We start from the raw sequence: 21,119 nt of genomic DNA on the forward strand, positions 1-21,119 counted from the left end.
CCAGCGCCGCGTAGGCGAAGACCGCGGAGCCCCGCCCCCGGGGGGGGCGGCCGGTGTTGTCCCGGCCACCGCGTACCCCCCCCCCCCGCCGGCAGGAAAGGGGGGGGGGGGGGGGGCGGGGCGGAGGGAGACTACAGAGAAGGTGGAATCGCAGCGTCCCGGGCCCGAGACTAAGCGCTCGGGTGCCCCGAGAAGTGAGGGGCAGGTACTCAGCACCCCGGGGACGAGAGGCCCGCTCAGGCATCCGGGAGACGACTTGGCCTGCTAGGCTCCCCCCCTGGATGGGCTCCTCCAGACTCAGTGCCAGTCGTCCCTCCTCCCTCTGCTCCCTGAGCCATAGTAACACCCAATCTTGATGATCCCAGGGATACCAATCCCCCTGCCGCCCCCGTCTTACCTGGGGGGCGCTTTTTTGCACACAGTGCCATCTCACCCAGCCAGGTCCCAGCAATCCCATGGGAGACCCTGCAGGAAGGTGACATACTCATGAGGTCAGAAAGCCAAGGGCAACCCTTCATTCCCCTCTTCGGACCCCTCCTGGAGGTCTTCTTCCCCAGGTCTGGCCCTCCCCACGGTGTCCCCCTCCAGCCCCCAGGCATGCCTCAGCCTTCGATAGATGGGGGGGGGGGTATGTGTGTGCACGTGTGTGAGGACTGGCAGTTTACAGAAGCTGAGACCCACGGGGGAAAAAAGGGGACAGACAGAAGTGGCCAGACAGGAGGGGAACAGCTCTCAGGGAACCCATCCCCGGGCCCATGAATGCCCCCATGTGCCCTCGGGGTGGTGATGAGTGGTCCCTGTGTTTACTGGAAAGCAGTTTCCACCAAAGGGTGGGGTTGAAGGACCTGTGCCAGGAAACACCTGGCAGAACCTCAGGAAACCAAGTGGGCAGGCTCCACCCTTCCCAAAATGCTTATAAGGCCCCCATCCCCCCACTGCTGGGCCTTCCATCCTCACCTCCACAAGCTCACACTAAAGGCATGGTCTGCATTTCCTGAACACAGTCCCCAAACCACTTCCTCTCAGTCTGGGTCAGCTGAGGGGCCTTACCCAGCGGTGCTGGGGAGTAGCCTTGCTCCCCCACCCCCCGCAAGCCCAGACTGCTGCGGATGGCAAGAGGTGCAGGCTCTGGGAGCATCGGTCCAACGGGCCTTTGCTCTCCTTCCCCTTTTCTGTGTCCCTTTCACCCGAAAAGGTAAAAGGCCTGGCCTCCAAAACAGGATCACAGAGCCTCATCCCTCTTGCCAGCCGGGTCCCAAGTCCTCCTGTCGTCCCCTTTCTCTGTCTGGGTGGAAAGCCTTCCCCTCATCGGTGCCCCTGACTCGGGCCTCCTAGACACAGCCTGCCAGCCTGATGCCAAAAAAGATACCGACTGCCTGTCTGCCCAACGTCTGTAATTACAGGCTCTGGTCACAGCCCGTCACCCGCACCCGTCATCCCTTCACTAGCTCACACTCCCTTTCTGAGCCCCAGATCAGGCACAAAGCCACAGGCCTTTTCCTCTGGACCCTCCCCAACACCAATCGCCACGGGTGCCTGGCTAAGGGGGAAAAATCTCATCCACAGTTTTGGAGATGCCAAGCCCTCCTCCAGGGGCTCTGGCCAGGGTCTCCACCCAGTCCTGAGTATGAGTCATGGAGGGAGGGGTGTGGAGGGAGAGGCTACGAGAGGATGGAAGGGTGGGCACGGCAGGGTGGGGGTGGGGGGAGCCCTCACGGTGGGCATCCCAAGCTCCATGCCAGCCCCACCCCCCTAAAGGGAGGCAATCAAGATACACCAGCCTGAAGATCTGGGTTTGAGTCCCATGAGAGAGTCAATGAGGCAACCACACACACCTTTAGGAGTCAGGAGTCTGGACAGGGAGCAGGAAAGTTGTTTCACCTCTCTAAGACCCTGGGGAGAATGAGAGCTGACTTGGGCCCGACCTCATCCCCTCTGGGGGGCTCTGACAGGGAGGGGACAAGAGTGGCAGAGGGAAACGGGACGCCTCTCACTTCTCCCCAGTCTCACACAGCCTGGGTTTTTTGAACCATCAGGCACACCAGCCACGTCGCCCTGCCCATCACCCTGCCCCAGCCCCCTCTGCAGCCACACTTGGGATAAAAATAGCCAGCTCTGGGAAGAAGGCGACGCTTCATGGAGGAAAAGGGCTCCTCCTCTCGGCCTGGCCCCGGCTCCCTTCTAGCCCAAGCCCGGGAAGACGAACCCCTTCTCTCAGAGGAGGCTGGCAGGGATGTGTGTGGGCCGGTCAGGGGAACAGAAGGAAATGGAATCCTAGCCCCCCCAGCTCACTTGCCACCAGCACTCCTGGCCACCTTACATCGCCAAGGACAGACGCCAGGGCTCGGTCCCCAGCTGCGAAACCCCAGAGCTACTGCCGCTCCTTGCGCCCCTGCTTTGGCTCACGACCTCCACCTTGAGAAAAAGCCTCCCAGCCCGCACTCCCTTCTCCAGGCGCCCAGACCCTCGGCCCAGGGACACTGCCCTCACCCCACAACTCTCGGGGCGGCTCTCCCCTGCTCGCTGCCCCACAGGCTGCTCCTCGCCCCCGACTTGGGCAGCCCCTCCTCCCGCGGTGCGGGCGGCCTCGGGACCCCCATCCTCAGGCACCCGCACCGTCGTCCCTGCGAGCACGCGCGCCCGCCCCGCCTCACCTCAGCGCGCCGCGCCCGGCGCCCGCCCCGGCCTCCCCGTCCGGCCCATGTCGGGGGCTGCGGCGGGGGGCGCTCGGCTCGGCTCCCCGCGGGCTCCCGCCCCCAGCTGCAGCCCCGCTCCCCCGGGGCTCGGCCCGCTACTTTGTGTCAGTTTCGGCCGCGGCGGGGCGGAAGTGACGGAGGAGGCGGCAGAGGCGGGGGGCGGGAGGGGGTTTTGGGGAAGGGGAGGGAGGGGGAGGGGAGGCGGGACCCGCCATCATTGTGCGGGGCGGGGCGGGGGCGGGGTCTTTACCCGCCCGAGACCGTGTCCCCCCCACCCCCACTGCACATCCATCCCACGGCCAAAACGCCAACCAGCCAGCACAGCAGCGAGCCGGGGCGTTTTTTGTTCTTTCAAGTTTATTTATTTCAGTCCTGTCCGCGCGCAACAGGGGCTCGAACCCACGACCCCGAGATCGCGTCGCAAGTTCCTCCGACAGAGCCAGCCCGGCGCCCCTAAGGCAGGGCCGGCGCGTTTCTTCGCTGGAAAGGAGCCCGGCAGCGCGGCCCCTGGAGGGGCGTGAGCGCGAGCATCCCCCTCCCGCTCACCCGGCTCCCCGCGGCCTCGGAGTCGGGGCCTCGCCCCGCGGCTCACCGCACCCCTTTCCGGGACGGACGGCTGGAGCGTCTGGGCACTGGGCCGTGCCTCAGTTTCCCCCTTTGCGCTCCCGGCCGCCAGGCAGTCCCGGCTCGCCCCCTCGCCATCCGGAGAGCCGCCCCGCGAGGGTAGGGCGGCCGCACCGAGGCCCGGGGCTGGGAGCCCTGCAGGGGGACCGGGCTCTGCAGCAAGGGCCCCTCGCTGCGGCCGCCCCCGGCCCCCCGCGCCTCTCCGGGGCGCGCCCTCTGGCGGCTGCTTTGAGGCGCTGCGTCCGCAGCAGCCGTGGGGTCCAAAGACCAGCTCCGGGAGCGGAGCCGCGGGCGGATCGGAGGAGGGCGGAGGGGCCGCGGGGAGGAGGGCGGAGCGCAGGAGAACCGGAGGGGCTGGCCCCGGGTCGCCCCGCGCAGGCATCCTCTCCGGCTTAGGAGGAAAGGGTGCCTCGATAGCGGACCGCGAAGCCGGCGCATTCGTCAGAGGAAGAATGTCCTGTCCCCGGCGCCGGACCTCTGGCCCCCCGCAGCGTCCACGCGGGCGGTGAGCGCTGTCCTGTGGGAATCACAGCGGCGGCCGCCGAGCTGGGGCAGATGTCTCCAAGCCTGAGGCTTTCCGTCGCGCGAGCTCTAGATCCTGAGCTGGCTCTGACTCCTCGGGGTGGTGGAGGGCCACCAGCAGCTGGTACGTGGCTGTGCCAAGCGTAGCCCCCACCAGAGGGGCCAGCACAGGCACCCACCACCAGCCATTCCCGGCACTACAAGAGAGGGCCAGAAGGAGGACCTCAGGGCTGACTCCCCTCGCCTCCCCGCGGAGGACCGGCCATCGCAAGGGCGCCCTGGAAGCAGTTCCTGGGGAGAGGGACGCCAGAGGAGTGAGGCTCTGCAAGGAGCACAGCGCTTGGAGGGGAGCCCCCAGGAGAGCCTTGGTCCAGCCTCTTGCCTTAGAGGATGATCTGAATAGAGCCGTGTTGCTGAGGAGGTCCCTAATGCCCAGGAGGTAATGACCCACCCAAGAGCATCGTCCCTACAGTTTCTGGGGGGACGGGTGGCAGGACAGGAGAAGGGTAAGAGGGAGAGGGAGAGCCACGGTGTCGATGAGGGACACTGTCCCAAGAGGCTGGGAGAACTACGAAAAGAGAGAGCTGGGGACTCTGGAAGGAGAGGGGAGGGACTGCCCGCGGGGGGGGGGGGGGGGGGGGGCCCCCCCCCGAGAGGGGGCCGGCCCCCCGGCGGGCGGGGGGGGGGGGGCGGGGGGCAGAGGCGGGGGGGGGGGGGGGGGCGTAGTCTCCCACCTGAAGACCTCAGGACCCCAGCCAGCCACATAGGTGAAAAGCCGTGGGCCCAGGTCGCGGGCAGGGTTGAGTGGGAACCCACAGTTGACACCCAGGGATAGCCCGATGGCTAGGATCAGCAGCCCCACAGCCACAGGCTCCAGACCCGCAGGCACTCCCTTGTTCCGTGTGTCCGTGATGGCCAAGATCCCCACAATAAGGATTCCTGTGCCCAGAACCTTAGAGGTGACAGAAGCAGAGGGGCCCCCATAAGCTGCCAGACAGTCCCTCTGCCCTTTCTCACGCAAGGGTCCTAGGCCACCAACCCTTGTCGTCTGACTTTGTCCAACATGGGCAACTGGCGTGGGGGTGGCTCAGAGAGAAACCCAACCCCACAGCTCGGGGAGTTTCAGGGGACGAGGGCAAAGAGCCGGGCTCTCCCGGGGTCTCTCCCTCACACTGACCTGATCCAGGAAGCCATTGTTCAGGGACAGATAAGGGGCAGGGTAGGTGGCAAAGATGGAGGCCGTCTCCTTGGGGCCAGTCACTGTCAGGTTCCCACCTGTATAATTCTGGAGGGCATCTGCAGGGGAGGGGGACACCCCAGATTCCCATCTTTGTTCACGGAAAACCATGGCAAGGCTCTCCCAGCTACACCCCAATGTGCCCAACCGCGTTACCATAGTAGACCGCGTAGGTGGCTCCGGAGGCGCAGAAGGCCGAGAGAAGCTGCACCAGGCAGTAAATGGGAAGCTTGGCCCAGGGCAGACGTCCCAGGAGGCACATGGCCAGGGAGAAGGCTGGATTCAGGTGGGCCCCTTCAAGGATCCAGAAAAGGAAACCAACACCCATGAAGTGTCCCAACAGGCACGCGCCAGGTGACGCTGCTGCTCCTCACAGCTTTTCCATTTAATTTTACTTATCTTTGCCCCCAATGTGGGGCTCGAACTCACAGCCCTGAGATCAAGAGTGGCACACTCTTCTGGCTGAGCCAGCCGGCACCGCTGCTGCTCACAACTCTGAAGGCAGATGTTACCGTTCCCATCGTGTGTCGGGAAGCTGAGGCTCAGGGAGGTCATGCAACTTGTCCCAGTCACAGAGTAAAGCCCAGGGTCTGCCTGCTCTTTCTACAACACTGTTCGTGTTCTAGGCTCCGGCCGGGCACACTGGCATAGCACGTGTCTAAAGGAGGAGCAGGTGAGGTGCTGCGCAAAGATGACCCCAGGGGCTTCAGGAGGGGGACCCAAAGAGACGACACCCACCCCGATGCCTCACCACAGATCTCTTGTCTAGGTGAGTGGAAGAGAGACACACGGAGTGGAGGGGCTGGAGCAGGCCAAAGCCCTATCTCTATCCGGGGCACTAGCCGAGCTCAAGGAGGCAATGTCCATGAATCACCAAAGGATCGGCCTTGTCACCATCACCATAGACCCACACTCCCGTGCACGGTCCACGTCTCTGATGCCCAGACCCCGCCCTTCTCACCTGAAACGTTACCGCTCACGTAGATGGCTACCGTCACGGCCAGGGAGCCGGCCAGAAACATGGTGAAGAAGTTGCCTTTGCTCTCTCCGCTGGTGACGGCCTGGGCCACAGCCCCCTGGGTGAGGAGCTGGTGGGGAGAGGGGGGATGAGGAGCCGGAGCCGGGAACAGGGGGGCCGGCAGCGGGGACCAAGGCTGGGGGACGGGCGCAGGGACAGAGGCCGGGACCGCCAGGCACCAGCCGAGGGAGCTGAGCACACGGGCTGGGGAGGGCGAGGAGCAGACGGAGGGCCGTAAGAGGAGCCGCGGAGGACGACTGAAGGCGGGGAAGGAGACTGAGAGATGGGCAGGGCCGGGACTAAGTTAGGGAGCAGGACAGGAAGGGCAGGGACATGGACGGGGAATGACGGGTGGCTGGGAGACGCAAGACACCTGCAAGAAGAAACAGAGACCCGGGAGGCGCGAAGAGCCTCTGCCCCCGCCCGCACCCCCCGCTCCCCGTCCCAGCTCACCATGAGCACAAACACACCCAGAAACTCCGCCAGGCACTGTCGGCCCAGCTGGCTGCGGAGCCGGAGCCAGCCTTTGACTCGGGCCAGGGGCCAGCCGTAGGCCATGGTGAAGACAGCCGTGTCCACCTGCCGCCCTCCGTCTGCACAGGCACGCCAACTACTGACAGGGAAGTGATAAGGAAATGACTTTAAAACCAATTGGCTCAGCTCCTGCACTACAGTATCTGTATCTTACAGGTGTACGGGCTGGGGAGGTAGAGATAGTGGGAGAAGGTCGAAGGGCAGGCCAGGTCCCGTGCATGACCAGAGCCTGGAGTTTGCCCAGGCTCTGTCCCCTTTGTCACCCCCACTCCTTCCAGGAGTGACCTCTTCCTATGCTGCCGGGGCGGAGGGAGTGGCGCGTGTCGGTGCTCTTGGCCACAAGCACCTCAAGAGGCAGCACTACCGTTCCCACTCTGCTTGTGAGGGTCTCCAGAGCCTCGGGACTCCCCAAGGCCACATGGCCATCTAAGGGCTCAGTCTTCCTCCCCATCTCCTGCTGCATGATGGCTGTCTCCTGCGGAATGTGAAGCACCTCCCCCACCTGATGTGGGAAACAGAGGCAGAAGAAAATCATTAAAATTCTTCACCTACTGACAAGCCCTTGAAACAGACAGAGTGGCTCTCCCCTGGGGACTCAACTGCCCTCACCTTGAGGTTTTGCTAAGGACAATCCTAGCCTGACTGACCCCCTACCCCGACAGGTCCAACCAGGATCCTGTAAGTCTACTTCAACAATTCCTTTAGGAAACTTTATCTCTAAACCTCCAAAATAGTGTCAACAATCATTCCCAAGCATATGACCCACTGATATACATCTAAAGGGTCTCACGAGAAGATTTTTATTACTGGTAACAATAGCTAGCCCCTCAAGGTTCTGGAGACCTCACTTCCAAGTTCCTTAGAGACTTACATCACCCATAATCCCCTTTGTCTTCACCCACCGCCGAGTCCACCCCGACTCTGCCTTTAAAAACTCTGACTGTAATCTGGTTCGGGGTCCAAGTCCCTGCTCTGCTATGTCGGGTACACTTGGGCCCAAGCTTAAGCTTGTTAAATAAACCCTCGTGTGATTGTGTCAGTGTTGGCTCCTTGGTGGTCTCTCGGACGCGAAAACTCGGGTACAACACCACCCATTTGGACACTTCAAATAAATCTCACTTGTTGCACGTTTGCCCTGCCCTCATGCAGAGTCTCCCCTCGGTGAGAAAGTGCTCGAGCTTTGTGTCCCCTGCCTTGGCTCCGGACAGAGTGGACAGAGCGCTTCCCGCCACGCTGAGCACCACCTCCCCTGCTCCGGATGCCTGCCGCCCCCCACCCTCCACTTTGGGGCCAATGCACCCATCGCCAGGCTGGGACTCTCAGATGCTGAGAGCACACAGCTCCTTCCTGCATGGGAATACCTCTCGCGGCCGGGACAGCCTCACCCAAGGGGACATGCCCTCTTACACGGCCCATGTCAACGACTGGTCGGTGCAGGGATGCAAAGATCTGGCCTCTTTGCCTTGAAGTAGAACAAGCACAAGGGCCACTCCAGCTTCCAAGTCCCCACAGATCAGCTGAGGCTCCTGTAACTTCCTTGTGTCAATCTCCCTTTTTGCCTGATCCTCTTTCCTCACCTTCTCACATGTGTGTCTCCTGAGACCATTACCCCCCCCAGTAAACTTTGCTCATGTCTCTTCTCATCTTCGTCTTTTCCCAGGGAACACAAGACAGTGGTTCCATGAACTCTAGAATGGAATTTGGGTGATCACTTATGGGCTGGTTGACAAGAACCCTGTCGTAGGCTGAAGATGGACAGTCTGTAGCTTGAAGCAATGCAGTGGTTAAAATCGCCAGCAGTCGTCCGTTGGGAGCCGTCACTGGTTGAAGGACCGGCATCTATGTAGGACCTCCAGCACGGGAGAGGCTGAGGGAAGCGGTCCTAGGTTCCGCAGAACGGATCACTAAGCCGTGGCTCAGTACGAAAGCCAGTGGTCTCCCGTACAGCATCTAAGCCTAGCCTCTTGCGTCCAGCGGCATCAGCTCCAGCGTGAATGGGAGGGGTTGCTGAGCTTTAGAGAAGGTGGAATTCTCAGCCCCAGTCGGTAGGACTCTGACATTTGAGATAGGGACATCTGGTAGATGCAAATGAGAATCTTGAATCCCCAGATTCCTCTGAACTCTCTCTCAAATCATCTGGATTTTCCTTTTTCTCTAGTGTTCTGAAGTAGAGGTTTTGTTTGTTTGATCCTTGCTGTTTATCATGTGGTGGGTCTTTCAGATTAGAAGTAAATATCCCTCACTTCTGGGATATTTTCTTGGTTTATTTCCTTGATGGTTTATACAATTCCAGTTTTCCTTTTTTATTTTTTTCTTTAAAAAAATTTTTTTTAAAAGATGTTATTTATTTATTTGTCAGAGAGAGAGAGAGAGAGAGTGAGCACAGGCAGACAGAGAGGCAGAGGGAGAAGCAGGCTCCCGGCGGAGCAAGGAGCCGGATGCGGGACTCAATCCCTGGGATCATGACCTGAGCCGAAGGCAGCCGCTTAACTGAGCCACCCAGGCGCCCCCCAAAAATTCTTTTTTTTTTTTTTTTTTTAAAGATTTTATTTATTTATTTGACAGAGAGAAATCACAAGTAGATGGAGAGGCAGGCAGAGAGAGAGAGAGAGAGGGAAGCAGGCTCCCTGCCGAGCAGAGAGCCTGATGCGGGACTCGATCCCAGGACCCTGAGATCATGACCCGAGCCGAAGGCAGCGGCTTAACCCACTGAGCCACCCAGGCGCCCCCAAAAATTCTTTTTTAAGTTGGGAGTATCGTTGATAAGTAATGTCAGTTTCGGGGTACTTTTTTCCTGTTTTCTGTCTCTGTTACTTGGTCTTTCCAGAGACCGACTTTGTCATCAAAATCTTTGGAGTTTTTCATTTTTGCCGTCACATTTAACTCCTCAAAGTTTGTTCTTATTTTACTTATTTCTCCTTTGTAGGAATATCTTCTGGCTTTCTGGATATATCATACTTCTTTTTTTTTTTTTTTTTTTTTAAGATTTTATTTATTTATTTGACAGACATAGACCACAAGTAGACAGAGAGGCAGGCAGAGAGAGAGGAAGGGAAGCAGGCTCTCCACTGAGCAAAGAGCCCAATGCGGGGCTTGATCCCAGGACCCTGAGATCATGGCCTGAGGCGAAGGCAGAGGCTTAACCCACTGAGCCACCCAGGCGCCCCAGTGCCCTCTGTATCTTTTAGGAATTTCCCCAACCCAAGGTGAAAAGGATGTTCTCCTTTATTTATTCTTCTAAGGTTTTATTAGTTAAGCTTTTACATTTAAGTTTTTAAATCTACCAGGATTTTCTCTTCTATTTGATATGAACCAGGGGATCAACTTCGTTTTTTTCTATTTGGGAAAATAAACACGTGTGTATAAATATGTATGTACAAACACTATGAATATATTTTATACACACACACATACATACAAATACACATGGATCCCTTTGCTGGGTCTTTCCGTCTTTTCTGCTAATTTGTCTACCTCTGTGCCTACTCACATTTTAAAATTGCAGGGCTGTATTTAGTAGAACATGTCCTCCCATTTTTCCCCAACTTCTAGTATGTGAGAATGCAGCTGGGGCGCCTGGGTGGCTCAGTTGTTAAGTGTCTGCCTTCAGCTCAGGTCATGGTCTCGGGGTCCTGGGATTAAGTCCCGCATCGAATTCCCTGCTTCTCCTTCTGCTTGTGTTCCTTCTCTTGCTGTGTCTCTGTCAAATAAATAAATAAAATCTTAAGTTAAAAAAAAATACAACTGAGAGCTTGTTTGGAGGTTCTAACAAGGGAGCGCAGCTACTCGTATACCCTTGACCGAAGAACGGTCCTCTCCTCTATCGGGGAAGGTCGTCCTCTTCGACTGAGCGTACAGCTTCGGGAGGGACCTGGGTGGCTCAGTGGGTTAAGCCTCTGCCTTTGGCTCAGGTCATGATCTCGGGGTCCTGGGATCGAGCCCCACCTCCGGTTCTCTGCTCAGCAGGGAGCCTGCTTCCCCCCCCCCCTCTGCCTGCCTCTTTGCCTGGTTGTGATCTGTCAAATAAATAAATAAAACCTTAAAAAAAAAAAGATATAGAGAGCACTAACCATAGAGAATATAAACTTAGCTACAATAAATCAACTTCTGTTCATGAAAAGATATAATAAGGAAAATGAAAATACAAAATTTTATTGCTGTACCTTTTTTTCTTTGTTCTCATGATTGGCTTCCTTAGAAAAATCCCTCATCATTTGAGTCATTTCAAGAAAACAGGTAAAAGAATGTGTAAGATCTGCCACTATCAGCCACAGGGCTACGGATTGTTGTTGGTGGTGGGTTTTTTTTTTTTTTTTAGATTTTATTTATTTATTTGACAGAGAGAGACCAAAAGCAGGCAGAGAGGCAGGCAGAGAGAGAGGAGGAAGCAGGCTCCCTGCCAAGCAGAGAGCCCAATGTGGGACTTGATCCCAGGATCCTGAGATCATGACCTGAGCCAAAGGCAGTAGCTTAACCCACTGAGCCACCCAGGCTCCCTGTTTGTTTGTTTGAAGATTTATTTATTTGAGAGAGAGAGAGAGGATATGCATGTGAGCACGAGCGGGGTGTGGGAGGGCGGCACAACCCCCGCTGAGCAGGGAGCAAGGAGCGGGATGTGGGGCTGGACCCCAGGAGCCTGGGATCATGACCTAAGCTGAAGGCAGATGTTTAACGGACTGAACTACCCAGGTGTCCAAAAGGTTTCTTAATGAGAAGAAAATCTAGCAACTCTTGTGCTAGTTACATTTTCTCCAACATACATTTAAAAAAGAAAAAATTTGCCAATGTAGTTCCTTGAATTCGGTCACGAACTGTCTGATCACAGTGATCCCACACTAGGGAAGCAAGTGTCCCCACGTTTCCATACACACTCCCTCTTTTCAGAATCCAGTGCGTCCCTGTGTAAAAATTTTCCTGAAATTGTCCCCCTTCGTAAGAGTAATCATTTTCTACTGGTACCTGACCCTGTTTATCAAATCGGTTTTGGAAGTGGAACAAAAAATTAAGAAATAAGAGCATTGTGGGCCAAAATGATCTGGGAAGCCCTGGATGGTACTAGGAAGTAGAACAGCCTAGACAAAAGTAAGATCAAGGAATTAGCATAAATAAAGGTTTTATTGGTCAGTTTGGGTGAGTCACAAACTGACATACCCCCAATTCACTGTTCTTCACACCCAAGGCCCTGAGGCGGCAGGAGGGAAAGGTAAGTCCACTGATGGTGTGCCAAGGGTGGAAAGACTCTGAAGGCCTCTGAGGGTTGACAAGGCTACCGGGACCGGAACCAGCGTCCTAGGAATAAATCCAGGATGGAATAGGTGTCATCCAGGGCTGCAGGGTTTGGTGATTCTGGATCTAAGGACGAAAGTGACACACAGAGACACACTAAATGAGAGAGAATAGGCAACGGATGAGGAGAGTAATAATATTAAAGGCTAGAAAAGTACGGGCTCCCCCTTCTCAAGAAAGAAGAGACGGATCCCTTTGATTCACACACTTTACTTACCATCTCTAGGACGGCCATCTCCTTCCTGATGGGTTACGGTGGTCTCTGTCCGGCCCTCACTGTCCACCACAGTCCGGCGCTCCTCTACTGTCTACAAGGAGAAGCCCGAACCGTGTCTCTAACATCAATAAAGATGAGTTCACTGGCTTCTTTACCTAGACTGCTCTCTCCAAGGCATCCTCTGGCCACAGTTCTTTGTACCCCTCTCTTCCAACTCACCCCATCTGGCTTAGTGATCTTGGTCACCGAGATGCTCTTGAAATAGGATTTGGGCTGGGGCTGGAGAACTGGGCCGAGGCCCTCCTGGGAAACCTGGGAATCAAGATCTAGAAGGGCAGAGAGAGGAAACACGAAATCAAGAGTCCGAGGAAAAGAGGGGGGCCAAGTATGACAGGAAACTTCAGGGAGGAGCGCTGAGGGCACTTGCAACGGCCTCCCCCTCCAGACTCACCGTTGTCTTCTCTGGCTCTAGAACGGGGGGCCACAGGCCACGTATCATCAAACTGTAGAAAAAGGCAAAGTAGGTGAAATAATACCTTTCACTCTGAAACTTGAGGGGGTCACAGGACACAAAGAACCCCTAAGATCCAAAGCCACCTTTCCCTGGGAGAGACAGTCGCGCTCGGGATAGCTTTACTTACTCACCCCTTCTCCTCCTTATCTGTTTTATCTATCTTTCCACCAAAAGGCTCTCCTGAATGGACATTTTTTTTAGACTTTTTTTTTTGGAGATAGAAAAGGAAAAAGAGTGAGCACGAAAAAGGAGAAGGGCAGAGGGAGGAGAAACAGACTCCAGGTTGAGCACAGAGCCCGCCACGAGGCTCGATCCCAGGACCCTGAGGTCATAACCTGAGCCAAAAGCAGACCCTTAACCGACTGAGCCACCCAGGCGCCCTGATTTTTTTTTTTTTTTAAGAGAAAGCAGAACTCCCATCCTCGTGTCCACTCCCACCAAAACCCTACAAGGAGCTCAGCACAGAGGACAGACAGGGACTAAGCGGGGAGCCCAGGATCCCAACCCAAGTGTCTCCGACTCCACAAGCCTCCAGTCTGTGTGTCCCCCGCAGGCCCTGGCTCTGGGTCCAGAGCACTCACCACACCCAAAGGCCTCTGGGGGCCCCAGTCCGGCGCGGGTGTGGGGGGCTCGCCTCTGGCGTCGCTCTCCGAGACCCCCCCAGAGATCCGGGGCTGCTGACTATCTGGGTACTTGAGCATCGCGTCCCGGAGAGTCTGTCCCTCCCCGCGCCCGTCACCGGGTGTCTCTGCCTCGGGACCAGGACCCGGAAGCTCTGCGGAAAGAGGGCGGAGGGCTGCTGGGGCTGGCGAGGACGCGGCCCTCCGCCCCTGGATGCCAGTCTCCTCCCGCTGCCGCCCCTCAGCCTCCCCTCGGGCTGCTGATGGCCCAGGAGAAAGCGCAGGCGGCCGGGGACGGCCACACACCCGGAGGGCGGGAAGGCAAGGTCCAGGCCCCCATCTCGCTGAAGAGGTTATGGAAATCCCGAATTAGGTCGTCAAAGCCGAAGTGATCGTGGAGACGCATCCCTCCTCCTGGGCCGAAGCCGAAGCCGAAGTCCTCGGGGGCCTGGGGGCCCTCAAAGCGGGAGCTCCCGCCGCCCCACGGGGCTTCCTCGTCCTCGTCGTCCTCGTCCTCGTCTCGAGTCATGCCTCCAAAAAAGGGGTCTCTGTGGCTGGGGGCGAAGGCGGGTTTGAGCAGCAGGACCGCGGCACCACCGTCACCGCACCCGCGCCCTGGGCGGGCGGGGGCCGGGGCCGGCGGGGCCAGGTGCGGGGCCAGGCGGGCCGGGGGGGTCTGGGCGGGGTCGCGCCGCCGTCCCCGTCACCCCGCGGGGGTCGCGCCGCCGTCCCCGTCACCCCGCGGCCCCCCGCGCGCCCGGCGGCCCTCGCCCCGCACCGGCCCGCCCCCCAGCCCCACCGTCGACCCGGGGCCCCTGCTGCATCCCCCCAGACTGGAGAAGCCTGCAACTGCCCCAGTCCTCCCGTCGGCGGCCGCCCAGGTGGCTGCCGCGGGCCGAGCGCTCGGGGTGCTGACCTCCGTCCGGGCCGCAGCGGCGACGGCGAGACGAAGACGAGGCCTTCCCACGCCCCGGGCGTCAGGGTCACGCTCCCCTCAGAGGACCCCACCCTCGTCCGACCCCGACCCACTCTAACCTCCGAGGTCCAGACAGGCCGAAAAAGCCCCGGAAGAGATCAAAGAGGCTCATCCCCGTTTTGGGACTCGAACCTGCGGACCCCAGCGAAGCCCACGCGCACCCGGCGGCAGCCGGCGCTCCGCGGCCGGAAACGCGGCGCAGCGTCGGGCCGCCTGCCGGAAAGCAGGCCTGACCCGCACTGTCGTAAAACGACCGTCCGCACGACGCGGAGGGGGGGCGAGGCGGAGCGGACCGCCGGGTCCCGAGCCGCGGACCTGCCGCCGCCCGGGAGCGCCCCGCCTCCGGAGCCGACCCTCCGCGCCGGCCGCGCGGGCCCGCCGGGGTCTCCAGGTCGCGCGGGGCCGGCCGCCGCCGCCAGGGGTCAGCCTTCGTCCCGCGAGCCGGCCGCGGCAGGTGCCCGGGGCCGCGCGTGTGTCCCCCCGCCGGGCCGCACGGACTCGGCGCTCCGCAGCCGAGGGGCGCGTCGCACCCCGCACGCAGCCCTCACCGCTCCGGGCGGGCTCTGCAGCTGGCGGGGCGGGGCGGACGCTCGGTGCCGGAGCCGGGGCACCGGGCCCGCGGCGCGGGGGCAGCGGCGCGCGGAGCTGTGAGTACCCCCGGCCCGTCCCCGACCTCCGCGGACCCCCCGCCCCGTTCTCGCGGAGCGCCCGGGCTCCCGTGTGTTCGGCGGCTGCAGGAGACGCTCCCTGCTGTCCCGCGCGTTTGCCTGCGCCCGTCTACACCGCAGGCCCCGTCTACACCGCAGGCCCCGTCTACACCGCACGCCGACTCTTCCGGCTCCTGCCTGGCCTGCTCCTGCCGTCCACGCCCTCCCTTCGTGGCCCGAAACCTGCCGCGGGGGCCGGGGGCAGCTTCCGGAGGAACCGGGGTCGTCAGCGGCTGCTCGCAGGTGCGCAACCCTGGGGCCAGGAGGAAAGGGAATCCCCGGGGGCAAGATCCTGGCGGCCCGAGAGCTTTTATTCCCGCGACTCGGGAGACTCGGGAGCCCCGCCGGGGCACAGAACACCCATTCACCAAGCTGGCCGACGAGACCGTCCTAGACGGATCAAGAATGGGCAGAGGCTGAAGGTAGAGGTTTTCTTTTTATATATACAAGACACAGTAATCCATTAAATTTGAGGACACAGTACAAAAAAAAACCACGTCAACTAATTCATGTGACAATGCTGTTCATATTCATGACGCCATTTTTTGTTGTTGTTTTGTTTCCTAATAATAAAGGAGGAGACTCAGGGCTGTTGGGCTGATATATATTTGGGGGCCCCCCTCCCCACCTCACCCATACACCACCAGGGTGAACAGGAGGAGGAAAAGGAAGGCAGGGCCCACAGCAAAGTTTCATAATCTTGAATGCAAGGGGGTAGGAGAGGAAAGGGAAAGAAAAAAAAAAAGGAGAAAATACAAATCCTATAATACATACAACAGAGTGGGGATGGTCTGGGAACGGGACAGACATGAAGCTGAGGCATGGGGCGGGCCGCTGGGGGTAGGGGGCAGCGGACCCCCCCCACCCATTCCTTTCTTTGATGCTGTTTCCGTAGTTGCCAGGCTGAGAAGCCCTCTCAGAAGATGGGACCGGGAGAAGAGGAGGGTCAGGGCCTCAGTTCGCCCCCCAGCTGTAGCTGTTGTAGGCAGATTTGTTGGTCTGGGGCTTCTGCGGGATGGAGCTGGTCTGGCTACGTTGCCCGCTGCCCGTCTGCAGGGAATGGGACGATGAGGAGGAAAAAGGGGTCTAGTTAGTGGGACAAATCTGTGACATCTTCAGGTGGAGCTCTGCAGACGTGTCGTGCTCTCCCCTTCTCCCTGCTTAGAAACTACTCCCAAGTTGACTTCCCAACCCCAGACACCCCCGGTGTGTTGTACAGCTGCTAGAGCCCCTGTGACAGGTCAAACAGCATTTTCAACCTTTCAGCAGGGCAGCAGCGTAAAGATGGCGGGATACCTCCTGAAGACGAGACAGTGAATGAGCTCTACCCACGTCCAATACCACCCTCTCCCCCCACCCCACCTCCACTGCTCTGAGAAAAGGCTACTCTCTCAAAGAGAATGATGGCTTCTTGGAGAGGAGTGATCATACGGTGATTTCGTTGACCCCAAGAATACCTGAATTGGGGAAGCTGTCTTTGAGAGCCAGGAAGCCCTTATCCCAGCTCCCCAGCCACCTATGACGGAGGAGAGGCCACCTGCACTACCGCCACAGCTCCCCACCCCTGCCACACAGCAGCGCGGAGAGCCCACTGCAGGCAAGGTAGGAGAGACAGTCTGAGGCCCCAGGCTCCAGATGCTGCCCCAAGAATCCTCTCCATGCCGGTAACCAAGTGTTCCAGAGTCAGGGAAGGGCAGAAAGAAAAAAAGAGGGCACTGGGGAGGGGAGGACAGGAGAGGGACGGGAGGCCAGAGAGCTCAGCAAGGTGTCTGTGTTCGTGTGTCCTGATCTGTGACCGTGCAGCCTTTTCAAGTTCCCTGAGGCTGTGGAGGTGAAATGGGGGCTGGACAGGAGTGGGTTCAAGCACACCATCATTCAGTTCATTACCTGCTCCTCCTGCTGGCGCTGGCAACAGAGAACCATCTGCAAATATGGTAGCTGAGGCAGAACCAGGATATATGGAAAATAAAGGGACAAACTTTGACAATAGAACTCCACCATCAGAAGGGAAAGCTACAATGTCAGGGAAGGGGGGAGGCTGGGAGAGGTCAGAGGGTAGGTGTGACCCAGGTCTGATGGGATGAGGGCAGCTGTGCTACAGGAGGTAGAGGAGAAAGGAACCAAAGGAACAGGGCAAAGGAGGTTTGAGCCTGACCCCTTCTCTGACCTCTCCTCAGCCGGCGGCTGGTGTTCTGTGCGCTTGTGTCTGTGTGTGCTGTGTGCCCATGGCTGGCGCTGGGAGGGGGGGTGAAGGTGGTGCTGAGGAAGGGGAAGAAGAGGAAAGGGGGCGGTTTTAGGGACAGGAAGGAAGAGGAAGGGAAGGGAGAGGGGAGGGCTGTTACCTGGCCGTCCTGCTGCAGGTGATGGTGCAGGATCTGGGAGTGCGGCTGCTGATGGGGGGTCAGAATGTGCATAAAGGGGGCAGGCGGGTAGGCAGCAGCTGTGGCCGGATTGATGGGCCCCCCACTTCCTAGGGCTGAAGGCAAGTTGAAGGAGGCAGCAGGAGTACCGGAATGAAAACCTTGTTTCTCAAAGGACTGCTATGCAGGGGGACGGAGAGACAGTAAAAGGGTCAGCAAACCAATCCCTGGAGTTTCTGAGCCCAAGCCCCCCACCGCCAAGAGCCGAACGCGTCTGCAGAGGAGCCCTGCACCTGGTGCCCGGTGCTCGGGTCTGTCTCCGCTCAGAGAAGGACTCGCTGTCTCTGACTCCTGTTTCTCACACACAACACAGGGTGCTCCTGACTTCCAGCTGTCAGGACCGCAGGAGAAGATGGCTGTGAGTGTGCCCTGTGACTCGACTGTCTCCCCACCCCGCAGCCGGGCCCAGGTGCGGCAAGGCTCTAGCTGGGATGTGCTCCAGCACACCTCCTCTAACACCCCGTGCTTCAAACAGTACTTCCTGCTCCTTGTTCATACAGAGAACGGAGCGAACCAGTCTCCCTGTATTCCACATCGTTCCCTTGGAAAGTTGCAGGAAGACTGGCAGTAGGTAAACAAAGCCAGGACAGCAGCCCAGGGAGTCCCACAACACACCACCGTGACCTGCCACGCCTCATCGTCCTGTCACACTTCTCTGGCTTTTTCTCAGAGGGTTAGATTTCCACTTCTCTGAGAAACTGCCCTCCAGAGACCATTCATCTAGGGTTGGTTTCCGGGGCCCTGTCAGGGTTGTGCCTGCTCACTGAGCTTCTGTCACTGCCACGCCACCTCCTCTCTGTCCGTATCTTTCCACTTCTCTCGAGAGCTAGGCACCTACCTGGGTTTTGGAGTACACAGAACCCGAGATATCTGGCACGCCCGTGTTACTGGAGGTGACTGATACACCTGGGGGAGGAGGAAACAGACAGAGGAGGATTAGCTCAGCCGGCCGCTGGCCCCTCTCCCGGCGAGGAGATGGCGCGCAGCCTTTCTAGCTACCGCACTGCCAGGGAAGTCTGGTCTGTTTTTCCAGCTCAGGTCAGTCCTGAGAGAGGAGAGCTCATGACCCAAATCTCTTGCCCTTTCCAGGTATGTACTGAGTTATGTGTGTCAGAAAGCAAGGCAGCTGCTTTTTGTGGGGCAAGGAGACATAGCCAAACCCCGCTAACATACTTTTCAAAACACTTCTGTGTCAAAGCCCAAAAGAAATGGATTAAACTTTGGGCGTCCATTTTAAATCAACCCACCCAGACTCCACTCAGTCCTGCTCCTGGAAGACAGGTAGTCTGGGCTCTTTCTGTTCACGAAGAGACACTTTTGGGCTCAGGATCCGTGCTTTCACAGCATAAGGTAAGAGCTGAAGGAGCAGTCCAGTCCAACCCCAAAAGCAGGGCACATGCTCGGAGTCTCTGCTCCCCTGGCCCAGCTTCTCCAGTCTTGGCTCTTCTAGGCTGGGTACTTAACAACTTAACGAGCAGACACTGAGGGGCATTTCCAGCTAAGAAATTTAAGCCCAAGCATGGGGGTGGGAGTGGGGGAGGTCAGGAAGGTGGTGGCGTACGCCATCTCCCATGGTCTACGTGGAACTCAAAATCCGACATCATTTTCAACTTGAGCTGCTCTGTGGACACAGGCTCTGACCCATGCTCCCGACAACCTGCGTGCTTCCTGCCGAAGAGCTCCCTACTACCACTGCCACTGCCAGGAAACCAGAGCAGTACAACTCCTCATTTTAATTTCTACTCCTAACACTGAAGTACACACACTCTACCCTTGGGAATGGGGCCACGGGTCAGGCGACAGGAAGAAGCCATCAGATAAAATCATCGAGCATCTTACGAGAGAAATTTTATGCCAAGATTTGAGGAAAAATAACTCAAATGTAAAGCACACTTTTAAAGATACATTCAATCTCGTCACATGAGGCGATTTACATGAAACTTCAGAAAACCTTTCAGCCGGTACCCTTGGACTCTTCTCTCCCGCTGGGAGGGGCACTCGATGTAAGAGTTTGTTCAGAACCACTGTGCTTATGTGACCAAACCACAAATTCCCCCCCGGAACCCCGATCCTCCCGATGCCAAGGACAAAGGCAGCCCTCAAAGGTTAAGCCCTCCTTGGAGAGCTACTGCAGGACCTTCCTAACACAAGTGGCACCGTAAGCTGGAAAGCCCTCCCAGAGCACAAGTCAAAAGGAACAGAACTACAGGAACAGAGCATGAGAAGATACTGCGATCTCCAGAGCAGCAACTCTGTACTTCAAAGGCACTGAAGTAAAAGAAAGGGGCCATACCGGGACTAACGGGAGTAGTCTGGCCCCCTCCTCTTCAAACCCCATGGTAACAGATGTAACGTCAACAGTGCGTTTACGGAAAAGGCTGAGCCACCGAGGTCTGTGTGGACGGGGCTGAGGGTGTGGCGGGACAGAAAGAGTGCTAACATTTTTGAGGGAAATCAGAGACAGTGACTGATCTTTACTGCAGAGGCTCAAACACCTTGCAGACGCCCAGGGTTACCCCATACTGGATGAGAGGAACCGCCACCTTGTTTCGCAAGCTGGGTGGGAGGGAGGAATTCAGATTGCCAGCAGTCCCCCCCGGCCCCCCGCTCTCCCCACACCTGGCCTCGATCTTTCCACAGGCTGACTAGCTGAAATCCAGCTTCCAGTCCTGAGACTCAGTCTGGGTACTGGCTGAAGGAACAAGAGAACCCTCTAGCAGCCTTCACAGTCTGAGTGCGAGCACTGGACGAACAGGCGTTGGCTTCTGCACTTACCCTTCACCAGTTACGAGAAAGCTCCTCAGACCCGAGTTCTCTTGCTTGCCTTCCAACGCCCCGTCTACCCACCCCCCACTCCCAAGCAGTGGCGACCACACGGACATGATGTGGACAGCATGGAGAAGCAAGAACCAACGTCTCCCAGCACGGCACCCCTGGGAGGTGGGGTCACACTCACAGGAAAAAGTACTCCAGAGGGCTGGGACCAAATACAAAGGAAGTGGAGTATCTGGGTGTCCAATTAAGCAAGGATGGTGTTCACACTATGCAAGTGAGCTCTGCAGCGGCTGGACTGAGTGGGGTAAGACTTCCCCAGTCAAGGAGAGGTCTACGCACACCTCTCGGGCACAGGCGCAGCCACACCCACAAGTGCGGAACGACGCTCATCCGCGATCCCTGAGAAGCCCTACGGAGGGTCGAAGCATAAGAACAATGTTGCCGGCTAGCGGAGTCCTCAACTAGCTGGTCACCAAAGACTTCTCACATCTCCACCAGCCACCTGGCCTGGGGCCTTGGAAGCCACTTCCCTAAAGCAGCTCTGAACGCCACCTCTCCTGCCTTCGCCGCGGCAGACACTGCAAGCGGTGTCTCCCCTTTCCCTCTGCCCACGTCAGAGCAAGGGGAAGAGCTGGGTGCAAAAGGAAGGAGCGGAGTACGCAGCGAGCGTCGGGGGCTTTCTACAAAACCGCTTTCTGTCCCAGTCAAAGGGCTGGAACCGGAGGGCCGCTTCCCCTCTCCCACCTTAGTACAGTCACCGCGGCGAGAAGCTAACGGTTCTTAGCTCTTTGGCTGTGCTGGTCTGATCAAACGGCCCCCTCCACCCTTCATCCACAGCACAACATTGGCTCCTGGTGTCCAGAAAGACATGCACGGAAAGAACGCCAGAGTTAGCTAAAGAAATACCACAGTTTATTGAAGACTACAAATGTTTTGTTACAAGTTGAAACTACATGCCTTCCAGAAATCAAAA

The 21,119-nt window shown here is 58.1% G+C and overlaps 4 protein-coding genes across 7 annotated transcripts in view; all 4 read right to left on the reverse strand.

Annotated features, from left to right (window-relative positions):
- Positions 1–2,817, reverse strand: part of ATP8B2 (ATPase phospholipid transporting 8B2) — an 18,430-nt gene extending 15,613 nt beyond the window's left edge. The window contains exons 1-2 of the mRNA XM_059413852.1: positions 2,655–2,817; positions 398–465 (exon numbers count right to left, since the gene is read on the reverse strand). Coding sequence (XP_059269835.1) covers positions 398–428 — 31 coding nt within the window. The 5' untranslated portion in view covers positions 429–465; positions 2,655–2,817. The remainder of the gene's footprint in view (positions 1–397; positions 466–2,654) is intronic.
- A 1,020-nt stretch (positions 2,818–3,837) lies between these two features.
- AQP10 (aquaporin 10) lies at positions 3,838–7,643 on the reverse strand. The gene is made up of 6 exons (XM_059414190.1): positions 6,551–7,643; positions 6,041–6,167; positions 5,236–5,373; positions 5,020–5,138; positions 4,577–4,794; positions 3,838–4,039 (listed from the first exon to the last, which is right to left on the reverse strand). Exons 1-6 carry the CDS (start codon positions 6,653–6,655, stop codon positions 3,847–3,849), a joined length of 900 nt encoding a protein of 299 aa, XP_059270173.1. The 5' UTR covers positions 6,656–7,643; the 3' UTR covers positions 3,838–3,846.
- A 2,436-nt stretch (positions 7,644–10,079) lies between these two features.
- Positions 10,080–14,452, reverse strand: HAX1 (HCLS1 associated protein X-1). 4 transcript variants are annotated; one of them, XR_009406737.1, is made up of 8 exons: positions 14,304–14,451; positions 13,575–13,822; positions 13,230–13,423; positions 12,586–12,637; positions 12,354–12,460; positions 12,135–12,225; positions 11,783–11,983; positions 10,080–10,331 (listed from the first exon to the last, which is right to left on the reverse strand). XR_009406737.1 is itself a non-coding variant. In XM_059413858.1 (7 exons), exons 1-7 carry the CDS (start codon positions 14,354–14,356, stop codon positions 11,898–11,900), a joined length of 831 nt encoding a protein of 276 aa, XP_059269841.1. In that variant the 5' UTR covers positions 14,357–14,451; the 3' UTR covers positions 11,728–11,897. The 4 variants fall into 4 exon arrangements, 3 of the variants coding, with proteins under 3 accessions (XP_059269841.1, XP_059269842.1, XP_059269843.1); XM_059413858.1 differs by lacking the exon at positions 10,080–10,331 and having other exon boundaries at positions 11,728–11,983; XM_059413859.1 differs by lacking the exons at positions 10,080–10,331; positions 14,304–14,451 and adding an exon at positions 14,185–14,291 and having other exon boundaries at positions 11,728–11,983.
- A 916-nt stretch (positions 14,453–15,368) lies between these two features.
- The window catches only part of UBAP2L (ubiquitin associated protein 2 like), a 42,120-nt gene continuing 36,369 nt past the window's right edge, over positions 15,369–21,119 (reverse strand). Inside the window, 5 exon segments of the mRNA XM_059413857.1 lie at positions 15,369–15,910; positions 15,912–16,001; positions 16,839–16,889; positions 17,294–17,491; positions 18,210–18,277. Coding sequence (XP_059269840.1) covers positions 15,713–15,910; positions 15,912–16,001; positions 16,839–16,889; positions 17,294–17,491; positions 18,210–18,277 — 605 coding nt within the window. The 3' untranslated portion in view covers positions 15,369–15,712.

The sequence above is a fragment of the Mustela nigripes genome, chromosome 10 (assembly GCF_022355385.1).
Source record: "Mustela nigripes isolate SB6536 chromosome 10, MUSNIG.SB6536, whole genome shotgun sequence".
Taxonomy (NCBI): domain Eukaryota; kingdom Metazoa; phylum Chordata; class Mammalia; order Carnivora; family Mustelidae; genus Mustela; species Mustela nigripes.

Coding starts and splice junctions, on each gene's coding strand:
- AQP10 (XM_059414190.1), bottom strand. CDS start 6,655: ATGGCCTACGGCTGGCCCCTGGCCCGAGTCAAAGGCTGGCTCCGGCTC. Junction 6,168..6,550: donor TGGGTGTGTTTGTGCTCATG/GTGAGCTGGGAC, acceptor TCTCCCCACCAG/CTCCTCACCCAGGGGGCTGT. Junction 4,795..5,019: donor ACAATGGCTTCCTGGATCAG/GTCAGTGTGAGG, acceptor GTCACCTCTAAG/GTTCTGGGCACAGGAATCCT.
- HAX1 (XM_059413858.1), bottom strand. CDS start 14,356: ATGAGCCTCTTTGATCTCTTCCGGGGCTTTTTCGGCCTGTCTGGACCT. Junction 12,226..12,353: donor AGATCACTAAGCCAGATGGG/GTGAGTTGGAAG, acceptor TTCTCCTTGTAG/ACAGTAGAGGAGCGCCGGAC. Junction 11,984..12,134: donor AGATGGCCGTCCTAGAGATG/GTAAGTAAAGTG, acceptor TTTCGTCCTTAG/ATCCAGAATCACCAAACCCT.